The 12,138-nt window shown below is 48.3% G+C and overlaps 2 protein-coding genes across 2 annotated transcripts; one reads left to right on the top strand and one right to left on the bottom strand.

Annotated features, from left to right (window-relative positions):
• The first annotated feature begins 247 nt into the window (after positions 1-247).
• LOC120826218 (digestive cysteine proteinase 1) lies at positions 248-5,495 on the top strand. Its single transcript, XM_040188312.2, has 11 exons — positions 248-428; positions 1,144-1,203; positions 1,296-1,388; positions 1,755-1,927; positions 2,313-2,574; positions 2,660-2,855; positions 2,939-3,132; positions 3,205-3,296; positions 4,545-4,706; positions 4,819-5,008; positions 5,086-5,495. The coding sequence occupies exons 1-11, from the start codon at positions 386-388 to the stop codon at positions 5,271-5,273; spliced, it is 1,653 nt and encodes a 550-aa protein (XP_040044246.1). The 5' UTR covers positions 248-385; the 3' UTR covers positions 5,274-5,495.
• Positions 5,486-10,826, bottom strand: LOC120826220 (solute carrier family 22 member 13). The gene is made up of 10 exons (XM_040188313.2): positions 10,046-10,826; positions 9,086-9,189; positions 8,665-8,819; positions 8,245-8,413; positions 8,004-8,118; positions 7,705-7,811; positions 7,407-7,618; positions 7,226-7,334; positions 6,911-7,123; positions 5,486-6,817 (listed from the first exon to the last, which is right to left on the bottom strand). The coding sequence occupies exons 1-10, from the start codon at positions 10,382-10,384 to the stop codon at positions 6,706-6,708; spliced, it is 1,635 nt and encodes a 544-aa protein (XP_040044247.1). The 5' UTR covers positions 10,385-10,826; the 3' UTR covers positions 5,486-6,705.
• Between the last annotated feature and the right edge of the window lie 1,312 nt (positions 10,827-12,138).

The raw sequence follows: 12,138 nt of genomic DNA, 5'->3' as shown, positions 1-12,138 counted from the left end.
TTTTCACAGTCGGCCACTGTGTTTTGTCCATATCCAGCAAAACATGTGAGACGACTCTTTTATTAAACTATTATATTATTATATCATGTCTTTTAGTCCCACGTATTCTGAATGTAGGGCATTTATTGTCTTTCCTCTTGAGTCTTACACAAACATCCATTGGGCTTGTTCAGTCATATGACACAAATCACATGATACCTTATTAAAACCCACCCATCGCATCTGATTGGCCAATTATCCAGCGAGCCGCCGTCTGATTCGTCAGATACAAAAAAAACGATGTGTTTGTTGTTATGTCCGCAGTGTGGACCGAGGTCGTTTGTGTTTGGGTTTAAGTTAGTGTGACTGCGCCGTACCGGGTATCTTTGAGCCCACAGTAGAAACAATGCGGTGGTACATCGCAGCGGCTGTTCTGTGGGCCGCCACAGGTAAGGGACGACGATTCATTTCGAGCGGCGTGCTTCCGGTTCGCTCAGTTGCTTGCTACGTAAACAGCTAACGTTAGCATTGTATGTTGTTTCGTAGTACCTACATGCTAACTATCGCTCAGGTTGCTTAATAGAAATGCACTTTATTCACAGAAGTGATAAGTAAGTATATATTGAAGTATACGTGAATTCAGGTGGAAGTACTGTTGGTGAATGCAGAGATTGTCCTGCCAAACTCAACGCAAAAAATTGTACATTTAAAGTTGACTTGGCCTTGAGGGTAGTTGCATGCATCCTAAAATAAACCTTGAAATACCAAATGAAACCATATGAACCGCACTTTGATTCGGCATATATGCAACACAGCACACCGAAACTTTTTATTGACAAAACACATGTCATAAACTAATTTCTTATATCGTTATACTTTTGGAAGGTGACCGGGAGAAATGAGAAACGGTGTTCATTTCATTTCATAGACCGCTCTACAGTGTGTTAAGAATTAAATAATATTTAGTATAGTATTTACTATATTATAACCCTTTTCTGCAGCTGTTTGGATTGACTCTTGGGGTGGTGACACCATGTTAGAGCAAAGGTCCAAGGAGATAATGAGATACTAAGTCAATTAATTGAGTACATTGATAGAGTCCACAACAATTCTTTAAAAATGTAATTTTGAAAGGCACATTTGAACAATTTTGTGGGTTTTCAGTTACAGAGGGAAAAGCCGTCCCTTCCCCTCCACATTTTGGGAACAGCTACCATGTCAAAGGTAAGCAGTGCAATATTAGATTACACATCAGGGGCTATTTTCATCCACAGAATTGAGCCTCATCGCAGCACTGTTTCCCATTTGTGTTGCAGGAGTGATCTCTCTGCCCTACGCTGAGATCAAGGAGCCATTCGAGGCCTGGTTGGACCTAGCGGCAAAGTCCAGCCGGATAGACTACTACCATGGTGAGAGACCTCTTAAGCTGAGTCCGTTCCTCCTGAAGCTGACTCTGCATTTCTCCGGCCTGGCTGGATTATTGATGTGAAACTGAGAAGCGGTTGTGTCAGCCCAAAGTCACCTGAGCGAAACAACATGAGCTCAGCACAAGAAACGGAATCCGCCAGTTACTGTTGACTCGTATTACATACTCTTGACTTTAAGCCAATTTTGTAAGCTTTCTTTTGGATTCTTGCCGTCCTCAGGAAGTATATTTGACATGTATGCATTTTTTTGTGTTATAAACGTTAGTACAGGCAGTTTTTATCCAATGGAAGCAGAATGGATTAAAAGGTTCTAATGATGTTCTACCGTCTCACGTTGACCATCAACAGGCCAGGTGTCGACCTACCAGTTGGGGGCAGAGACGCCGCTGGGCGTCGCCTATAAAATCACTCCCGAGACCACGGAAACCGCGCTGAATGTGATGAAGTGTTTCCAGGCCAACGGAACCAAGGATGAGGCGGTCACAGCGCAGGCGGCGCTGCCCGACCTGCAGGGCTTCCAGGTCCGGCGGTGTGAACATTTCTACACCACAAGTGTTATTGAGAGCGGCCCGTGAAATGAACTCCAGGTTACTGATGTAATAATAGTGATAATTGGAGTGCAGAAGCAGTAATACAAACGCTAGTGCGTAACTGAAACTGAAAATGGAAAGTGATATTGTGCATGATATAGAAATAAATCCGCTAACATTGCTATTGATACTGAAATGTAATATGGAAGGACGTTGAAACAAGTGCAGATGACTCTGATCTGTCCTTCCCGCGAAAAACAGACTCTCTCCCAAATAATGATATCGTAGTTTCACATTCAACCCAACCGTGATGATGAAATAACGACGTATGTTCTGTCTGTGGGCTCACGAGTGGACATGTTGCTCTGCCTCGTAGTTCCTGAGGATGGAGTACTTCGGAGGTTCCCTGTGTGAGGTTTGGCAGAACGTGACCTCCGTGGGCAACAAGAAGAACACGTACACGCTGTGGGTGACCCGGTCGGAGGGGGGCGCAGACGGCAAGGAGGAGCCCCCCACGCCGCTCCACTATGAGATGATGGGCTACAACACGCTGCTGGGGTCCCACTATGACAAATACCTGGTGGACTACAAAGAGTTCAGCACTCACGTGGAACCCAAAGTCTTCTCGCTGCCTGAAGGTTTGTGCACCGCTGGAGGTGAAAGACGTTTATAGAAAAGTTAGTCGGGGGGTGGAAATACAACCTAAATTCCTTCCTGTTACAGGGATGAGCTGCGGCGGGTTTCCTGGTCCCGGAGTGGAGCACCACATGTTGGCCAATCCGATGAAAGACCTCATCCACACCTCGGCCTCGGGCCACTCGCAGCGCGTGTTCAACCACTTCAAGGACAAGTTTCAGCGGCAGTACAGCGACGAACGCGAGCACGAGGAAAGGGGACACGCTTTTGTTCATAACCTTCGGTGAGGAGAACGTTAAATACTGACGCGTGGCGTCGCACTTCAGCGTGGATGCATATCTGATGGGTTTCTTCCCGTTACTGAAGGTACGTCCACTCCAAGAACAGAGCCGGGCTTCCCTTCTCTCTGGCTCTCAACTCTCTGTCGGATCGAACCATGTCGGAGCTGGCCACCATGAGAGGGAGGAAACGAGGAAAGAGCCCAAACAGAGGGCTCCCGTTCCCCTCCACGAATTACCGAGGGGTGAAGGTGCCGGAGTCGATCGACTGGAGGCTTTACGGCACGTATATGCGGTGATATGAAGCATATAAAGCAGGACACCCGTGTGTTTAACCGGACTCCGCTCTTGCAGGTGCCGTGACCCCAGTGAAGGACCAGGCCATCTGCGGCTCCTGCTGGAGCTTTGCCACCACTGGAGCAGTAGAGGGCGCTCTCTTCCTAAAGGTAACAAGAAAAGGCAGAATGTTCCAAAGTCACTGTACACATATCTATCTCTCTCTATATCTATATATATATAGATATATAGATGTGACTGTGGCCACAAAGATTCGTTGATGCCACAGATGTTCAGCTTTTTTAGCATCTTTCTAAATATTTAAGAAAATGCAAATTAAATAGAAACCAATAATATAATATTGATGCATGCGGGAAAAACTATAGTAGTCCTGTGTGAAATACAAAGGATGTCTTTGTTATTTAAATACAACTTTTCCTCGTAGTAGCAGTAATTTATGCACAAATCGGCTGATTATTTCAGATGCAGCTCTGTGGTCAACATTAATCCCTCCTGTGGTTGAAAGAAGTCTTACGCTTTTAGAGGCGGTTGGGGGGTTTTGGGAGGGAGGAAGGGGACACAGGAAGAATTAATTGTGCCAGTTTCACTCCCGTTAGACGGACTCGACTGTGTGTGTGTGAAGAAAGTAAACTGAGTGTTCCTGTGCAAGGCGACGGTCAAAGGCATTCCTTTACTGTGTTGCCAGGCAACTCGATCCAAACATTGCATGGTTTATTATGGGATTTGATGGCAAAGTGACCGACTTCTTTGACTCTCTTTCTCACTCTTGACGTTGTCTCTAGCATGTGACCAGTGGTTAAATTGATAGGCTGCTTTTTTTTTATCCCCCGAGGGATTAAAAAAATCTGATTGTGTATTTGATGAAAGAGTCTTACAGAGGCTCTGTGTTGGTGGAGTGTGACTCAAGGAGGGATTTAAACCTTTTTTACCACATACAAGCACTTGCCTAAACCACTTCCGTAAAGCAACTTTATTTCTTTTAATAAAACAAAGTGGTTTGAATCAAGCTCAAATGACGGGACCACAGAGGAAGATGTGAGTCAGTGTTACCGAGTCGAGGTCGGAGGAAGTGCTGCGGCGAAGTCGCAGCGGTTCGTCTTTGTGCCTTTTGCCAGCATGTGGCGCAGCAGCGGGAAGTGAACCTGCAGGATGCCGCAACCCCCCCCTCCCTCCTCATCGGCAGGTTCATAAACAGAGCCGCTCCCCGGGGGGGCCTATCTTGTTTTTGTAAGATGTAGCCCTCCGTGGGCTCCGTAGCGTCTGCCTAGCAACCCGCACACAACAGCTGTTCTGAAAACCTCCCTCATGCCCCTCACCTCATCAACCAGCTGCCTTTCATCTGCAACGTCATTTTCGCGAGGTCACTGATCCGCGTGACCGCGCGCTTCGTCTCCCAGACGGGCTCGCTGCAGGTTCTGTCCCAGCAGATGCTCGTGGACTGCTCCTGGGGTTTTGGCAACAACGGCTGCGACGGCGGGGAGGAGTGGCGAGGATACGAGTGGATCTTGAAGCACGGAGGCATCGCCACCACAGAAACCTACGGCGCCTACATGGGGATGGTGAGCCCTGCAACAACCCGTTCAAATATTAGCATTCAGAATGCCGTATATGATATTTTCTACGCCGACTGCTGTGGTCCGGTATTGACCCTCTTCCTCCCTCGCCGACCAGAACGGCTTCTGTCACGCGAACGCGTCGCAGCTCACCGCGCGGATCCAGAGCTACACCAACGTGACCTCGGGGGACGCCGAGGCCCTGAAGCTGGCGCTCTTTAAGAACGGGCCGGCGGCCGTCAGCATCGACGCGTCCCACCGCTCGTTCGTCTTCTACAGCCACGGCGTCTACTACGAACCGGCGTGCGGTAAGTTAAGCGCCGCTCGCGTCTCTTTGCCGCGGCACCGCTTCTTTCTCGCCCCGTAACTTGTTCTTTTTTTTCAGGTAACACCACCGCCGATTTGGATCACGCCGTGCTGGCGGTGGGATACGGCACCCTGAAGGGGGAGCCGTACTGGTTGGTGAAGAACTCGTGGTCGACCTACTGGGGAAATGACGGCTACATCCTGATGTCGATGAAGGACAACAACTGCGGCGTCACCACCGACGCCACGTACGTCACGATGGCGTAGATCTGCCGGCGACTAAACGCTAAAGCCGCCGCGTGAGTGCCTGAGGACGACGGACGCCTCGCGTCCGGTGCGTTGAGGCGTGGGAACGTCAAACTGTGCCGTTTGGTGTGATGATTGAATGCACGAGGAACGAGCTTTTTGCCACTTTTACTTTACAATGTTGTGCATTCAAATGCACTGAAATGGAATCGATGCAATAAAAAAAGTTCTTGTTGATTTGAACACATGTCGGATTTAATGCATTGAAAGCAAACTGATCTTGTACAACTTTGCTTTATCAGTAAGGGACTTTTGCCTGAGTAACATTGCATATTACTGTACATGACCTGCGCTTCTGATCCATGCCAGTTGTTCAGAGATTACAAATGTATATTCACGACAACCCTTTTACATAGAAGTATAAACCCAGATCAAGTCAAAGTAATTCTACAGTAAAATTCAATATGTTAAAAACCAAACTAACCTCTACAAACAAATTGAGTATTTCTCAAATTCAAGTATTTCTATGCATGATGGTCTCAATTCCTATAAAATCCATTAAAAAAACTACAAACACACTATTCTAAGAAAATGCGTCATTAGGCTATCTATGCAATATCTCACTTCTTTTTTTGCCTTGAAAACAAGGCAGTTGCTCGTCTTAACACGGCATGAACATATCAAATACATAACACACGCTGATCCAAAATGATTACTATTCATGATTGTTAAAATATAAAGAAACGCCTAATTATTCTTTGTTAAATACACCAAACCCCATTTTGACATTGGAATAAAAATGTAAACATCTGAGAAATGCGTAAGATTATGAAAGCGGACTATTCCTGACTTAAGCGCGAGTTTACCTGCATCTGGTGAAACGGTAAGCTGTTGATCTGCAGCACGTATGAATGGATGCTTTGTGCAGCGGCACCGTTAGTTTGGCGTGGGAAAAGCGTTTGGCTTCCTCGCACAGAGCACTTGACATGCGTTAAAAGGACAGACGTCAAAGTTCAGTCCAAAATCCCAATACATTGGGAGCTATTCATTAATCTAGATTGTTTGGGTGTGAGTTGCTGAATGTTGTAGATACGGTCAGTACAGTTGTCTTTCTTCTCTCTAGGGTCAGGGTTAGGAACTAGATGGCCTTTGAGCTTGTGCTCCTCAAGGCACCAAAAATACCATAATAATTAATGATCCACAAACCTGGTTGTGAAAAGTTTTGTTTCTTTCTACCAATCTACAACCGGCAACCTTATCAGCCCCCTGTGGTGACCAGTCAACTCCCACGGAAACAAACTATACCCATGAGGGGCACTACAGGCAAGCATTTGTACCTTAAAGTCGCTTTCTAGGAGGGCATTTCTATTTGGGGTAAACGGCGCTCCACCTGGCTGCAGCACTACGGTCGGGCTGTGTAATTTGTGTATAGTGACGCGCGTGCGTCTTATTTTCACACCGCCGCCTGGCTGGCCCGACGTCGTAGCTGCTGCTGCTCCTCCGCGCTGCTCGCCGATTGGCTCATATCCTCAGACATCTCAGCGTTCTCCTTGCTGACGGGCAAACTGTGGGGGGGGGGGCAAAACACGATGGGCTCTGGGGGGGCACTGGCATGTCGTATCGTATGTTTAGGGTTATGGAGGCCGAGCTCCTGGTACCTTGTGTCCCAGTTCTCTGCGTCCTCCACCGTGTCAGGAAGAGGTCTGCCGGCGGTCTCGGGCAGCGCCAGGGCGAGGACGGCCCCCAGCAGCGGCGAGGCACCGAAGATGACCAGGGGGGTCGCGGGGCTGTGGCCGTGGAGCATGTTTATGGCCGGAGCCAACACGCCTCCCACCCGGGCGAACATGCAGGACACACCTATTCCCGTTTGCCTGTGGGAGCACAAGGGAAGTAGCACGCGTCGCCCACGGAGACTTTTGGGGGTCACGCGTGTATTAAAGTAATAAAAAACTGTACGGATAGACGCGATTCACCGGAGCACAGTGGGGAATATCTCCGCGGTGTACACGTAGATGACAGCAAAGGACGCCGTGATTCCAAACTTCCCGACCATAGCGAGACCAGTCAGGACGCCGGGGCGATCTGCAGAGGGAGGGACGCGGATCAGCGCGAGCCCGTGGCGTTCGGGGGAAAGGTGAGAGGCGTCCGTCCTACCCGCGGGGACGCCGAGCATGAGCAGGCAGGCGAGCCCCCCGACCGCCAGGAATCCGCTCTGGGAGAGTCTGCGACTGTACGGCAAGACGAGCAGGACGAGGGAACGAGCCGGGATCTCGACCAGGCCGAACACGAACTGGGTCAGGTAGAGGTTGGTCCCCAGGCGGGACACGCCAAAGGAGAGGCCGTAGTACACCAGCACATTCACAAACCTGGGTGGGCAGAGGACGGAAGGTAAGACGGGCAAATGATTTATATATACAGCACACATGCATGCGCGAGGGCACACAACATTTACCAGATGTAGAAGAGGATGACGGCTCTCTTCCTCATCTGAGGTGTTCGTACGAGATCCACTGCCGAGTAACTTTGTTTCCCTCCGGCTAAAATCTGACACTTCTCAACCTGCACACACGTCAACCAAAACCTCTGAAAGATAAAAGCTGGGCATGCTCAACAATTATTCTTTGTTCACGATTCCAATGAGAAGATGTGAAGCTGCAATGACAGACGATTGACCGGAGGCTGAAGGCAAAGAAGCGGAAGCGTGGAGAGACGAGCTGCACAACAAAAGCGTGGAGTAAAATGCGGACACACTTGTGCGGCAGGAGGTAAGACGCGGCCGTTAACGAGAGCCGCCTTGCGGAGGAGTTCGATGGCTTCCTCCCTCCTGTCGTTGGCCAACAGCCATCGGGCAGACTGAGGAAGCACCCTGACGGGAAGCAGGTAGAGAAGGGAGAGCAGAGAGGAGCCGGCTTAAGGGCTGAGGAGGAAATGTGGATCGCATTTCGCAGAGGGCATTTCGCGTCAGAGCATCGTGCGAACAGTCTTTGCTCACCATATATAGAAGATCAGCAGGAAGCCGGGGGCTGAGATGGCTAATTGCAACTTCCTCCAGTCTCGTATCAAGTAAGCTATGCCTGCAAGCAGCATGTAGCCCAGACCAAACGCGTAGTCGGTGAAGATACCGGCGAGCATGCGCCTCTTGGTGCACGTCCACTCGGTGCCTTTGAAGCAAACACGGTGCCGGGTTTGGGAGGAGAGGAGAGGAGAGGGGAGGGGAGGGGAGGAGGAATCATTGGGAAAGGGTTAAACGAGGTGGTGGAAGGAGTGGGAAGGGTTTGTGTTCTGGGGGTTGGGTAAAAATATCAAAAGTCAGCATGACCCGTTACAAAACGTAAAGTGCCGTCACTGCAGGTCTCTCAAACGGTTTGTTGACATGAATGCAAACTTGTTCTAACTGAGTCTCCGTGCGTACCTAGTACGAAGGCATTGATGATGACTCCTGATATCGTGGTGCCAACTAAGAAGCGAAGGACCACATAGACGGGGAAGTTGGGCGCGAAGGCCACAGTGACTCCAAACACAGTCTGAAGAGCGATGGAAAGCAGCAGGATGGAACGTCGGCCGTACCTTGCACAGAGAGGGAGAGGAGCGGACATGAGCGCACATTCGGATGAGTGCATTGGTACAAACCGCCGGTACAGGGTGAGGTCAGGTCTGCAGGCCACACCTCGCCATCACCACCCGGGAACCTCTGCAGCATGCGAGCGCTTTAGCGTGCAATGAACACGTACAAGTCTTTTTCTTCTCACGTATCATCACGGCGTCGGTCCAAACCGCGCGTGCCAAAGACAGGCGAGTGTCAGGCGCTGCAGGAGGGAGCAGCGGAGGCCTACCTGTCGGCCATGGCCCCGAACAGCACCGACCCCACCAACAGGCCGAGCATGTAGACGGACGAACCGAGACTGTTCAGTGCAGCTTTGTCACACACCAGGTCCCACTGGCAGAGCGGAGAAACCAAAGAAGCTTTTTATTTTTCATTTAATAACTTCTCAAAAGTGGGTCCATGCTGACACAAAGGGATGTTTGTGATTCCAGCTGGGCAATGGAAAAAAAAATGCAGGTTCCCTGTGATGCAATTGATGTATTTTGTCCTGTAAGATCAGACTAGCTTAATTTAGTTTATTTATTTATTAAAGTAAAAACATGGGGGAACCAGCGTAGTCAAATTACATGTACAATACACTGCGGATTACAAAAAATGGTTTAAACCACATTAAAGCCAAAGTCTCACACCATGTTTTGTATGTTTTAATTTTTCAGAAAATGTTTTCAGCTGATGCACGGATTCTTACATGCAGTTATCCTTAAATAATATGATGCAAATACTTGCGCTGAGATAGTAGGACACGCAGCTTTGTCTGCCATCACATCTCCATTCTAAACTGATCATTTGCACTGTTATTGTATATCCATTTCTTACTGTTTATACTGCATAACTATTTCTTACTGTACATATCTATTTATTCACTTATTACACTTTACATATGCACATACTCTGCACTATTTTGCACTTCTGGTTGGATGTTAAACTGCATTTCGTTGCCTCAGTACTTGTACCCTGTGCAATGACAATGAAGTTGAATCTAATCTCATCTAAAGGGACGTTGTGTTCCTTCATTTGTGATTAATATTAAAAATTTGAGGGCATTTTTTTTCTCGAATGCTTTTCTCCTCTTAGTTTGTCTCGTTCTTCGTGCAACACAGTAAACAGATGAGTTGTATTGATTTATGCAACGCGACCACCGACTCCACCGCGCAGGAGCGCGCGTAACGTGCACATGAGCATACCGCACCTCGGTGACCGTGGTGCTGTGGAAGGTCTCCTCGCTGTAGACCCATCCGTGGGCACATGCCGCTTGCTCAGTCCGGTTCCCCCGCAGTCGTCGGTCAGAGGAGAAGCAGGAGGACTCGGAGAGGCTGAAGTTCAGGCCGAGTGCGCCGGGGGACGAGGACTGGTTCCCGGGCGCGCGGACGGGGCTCTCCCGGCAGCGGTGGGGCGGCGTGGACCCGGTGAAGATGCTCGCCATCATGTGGAAGGCCAGGAGGATCTGGGGTAAACAAATCCACACGTACAACATCTTTTGAAACTTGCCAAAGCCCCCGATGGCAGAGAGAACCTGGTCGAAATTCATTTTTGGGGAGTGAACGTAGGTCAATTTGCAGATCGGCTCTTGTTGCAAAGGATCGGGAACTCCCGGTTGTTCAGAAGGTGGACGAGGTGCGTCAACGCGCACGTGCGCGATGGCCCATGTCCAGCGGTCTCCACGTGAAGGAGAACAGACGCCCACTTCCCACCTCGTGCAGCCGTTGACCCTTTCTGCCCAAACGAGAGTTCTCACGCGCACAGTCCGCCGCAAAAGCTCCAGCACTTTTCTGGGGATGATGCTTCCTACCGGAACGCGGATCCCGATCACTAAAAGCTCACAGAAGACGCTCCAACACACCAGTGACGCGCCGTGGCCCCGCTGGCCAATTAAGCCAGTTCACCGCGTTGTGTGTTCAGTGCCCCGTTGTTTATTTGCGGTGTACATAACTCACACACGTGATGCAAATGTGCAAGAGACACTGTATGGAGACGTCTTCAGAGGGCAATCTGCCGCCATCTGCTGTTGACTTATAACATGTAAAAAGAAAAAACATTTGAATAAATCGTGAATGATTATCTGAGTACGTATTGATGTGCAGTGATGTGAACAGCCTTGGCACAGTACTTCCACTTGATTATTGATGTACACAGGCCATTAAAAACACTGTGTGCCTAAAAGGTCCGAGGCCTGATACTTGATATCACTCAATATATTGAAATATATTGAATTGGCGTAAAGTAGCATAGAGCTCCAGCGTAAACCAGTCTTTTATTGTACCTTAGTTAGTCCTTTCCATGCACACAATACACAATACATGTAAATGTAACAATACAGTTGGCAACTCTTAAAGCTTGAGAATAAAAACGTGTTTTAAGATGGGATTTAAAAACAAACAAAGTGCCTCAGATGGCGTTTGGGGAGTTTGAGGACCAGAGTTTCACAGGCCTCGTGTCCGCTGTGCTGCATGCCACGAATGGCTTGAAATTGACCTTGAGCAGCTTCAGAGGGAAAAGGAGAGATTTTATGACTCGAGTTATTCTATTTATTCTCTGGAGAACAACAGATCCTCTTTCTTCAGTCTGCTAGTCGAGTGGGAGGAAATCCCCTCTGCGGATTCTTTGGAAATTGTTTAATCGTTTAGTCATTATTCAATAAATACAAAAACCAAACAAAGACATTTTTTATATATAGGTGGATGGATTATTTTGCATAAATATGGATACTTTCGCATAATAATCCACCTTGGATTCATGTCTGTATATTGATATGATGTAATTAGGCCGCAGCTAAATAATGTAAACTAATAGAATACATGCAATTTGTTATTGGGTGACTTGCGTGGGTTTACTGGCACCTGCACGTGCGTTAATAATACGGAAGCCTCGCCGCCTGTCCTCTTCCTGTTGTGGGTGCTCGTGACGTCACTGATGCTCCACGCAGACCGGGTTGGGTCCCGGTTTTGGTGCCTGGACGGCAGCAGGGAGGAAAACCGTCAAGTCGGATCGAGTACGCCAGGAAGCAAATCGTGGATTTAACATTAAAAGCACAAGAGTCGCTTCTAAATTTCCCAAATGGACAAAAAACAATCTTGCAGGGTCAAATGACCGTATAAGCATATTTAAATCTCAATTTATTAATCAAGCTATAGCTGATTATTACAGATTTTTGCACATTTCTTTCTTTATCTTCTTTCTTTATCATGTTGCAAAGCCCTTTGACCTACAGCCCCAAGGCGACGTATAGATACAGTTATTGTATTGTTATTTTTATTATTATTTCTACTATCACATTTGATTCTG

The sequence above is a fragment of the Gasterosteus aculeatus genome, chromosome 10, assembly GCF_964276395.1.
Source record: "Gasterosteus aculeatus chromosome 10, fGasAcu3.hap1.1, whole genome shotgun sequence".
Taxonomy (NCBI): domain Eukaryota; kingdom Metazoa; phylum Chordata; class Actinopteri; order Perciformes; family Gasterosteidae; genus Gasterosteus; species Gasterosteus aculeatus.
Note: the sequence above shows the minus strand (reverse complement) of the source record. Positions and strands in the feature narration are given on the sequence as shown.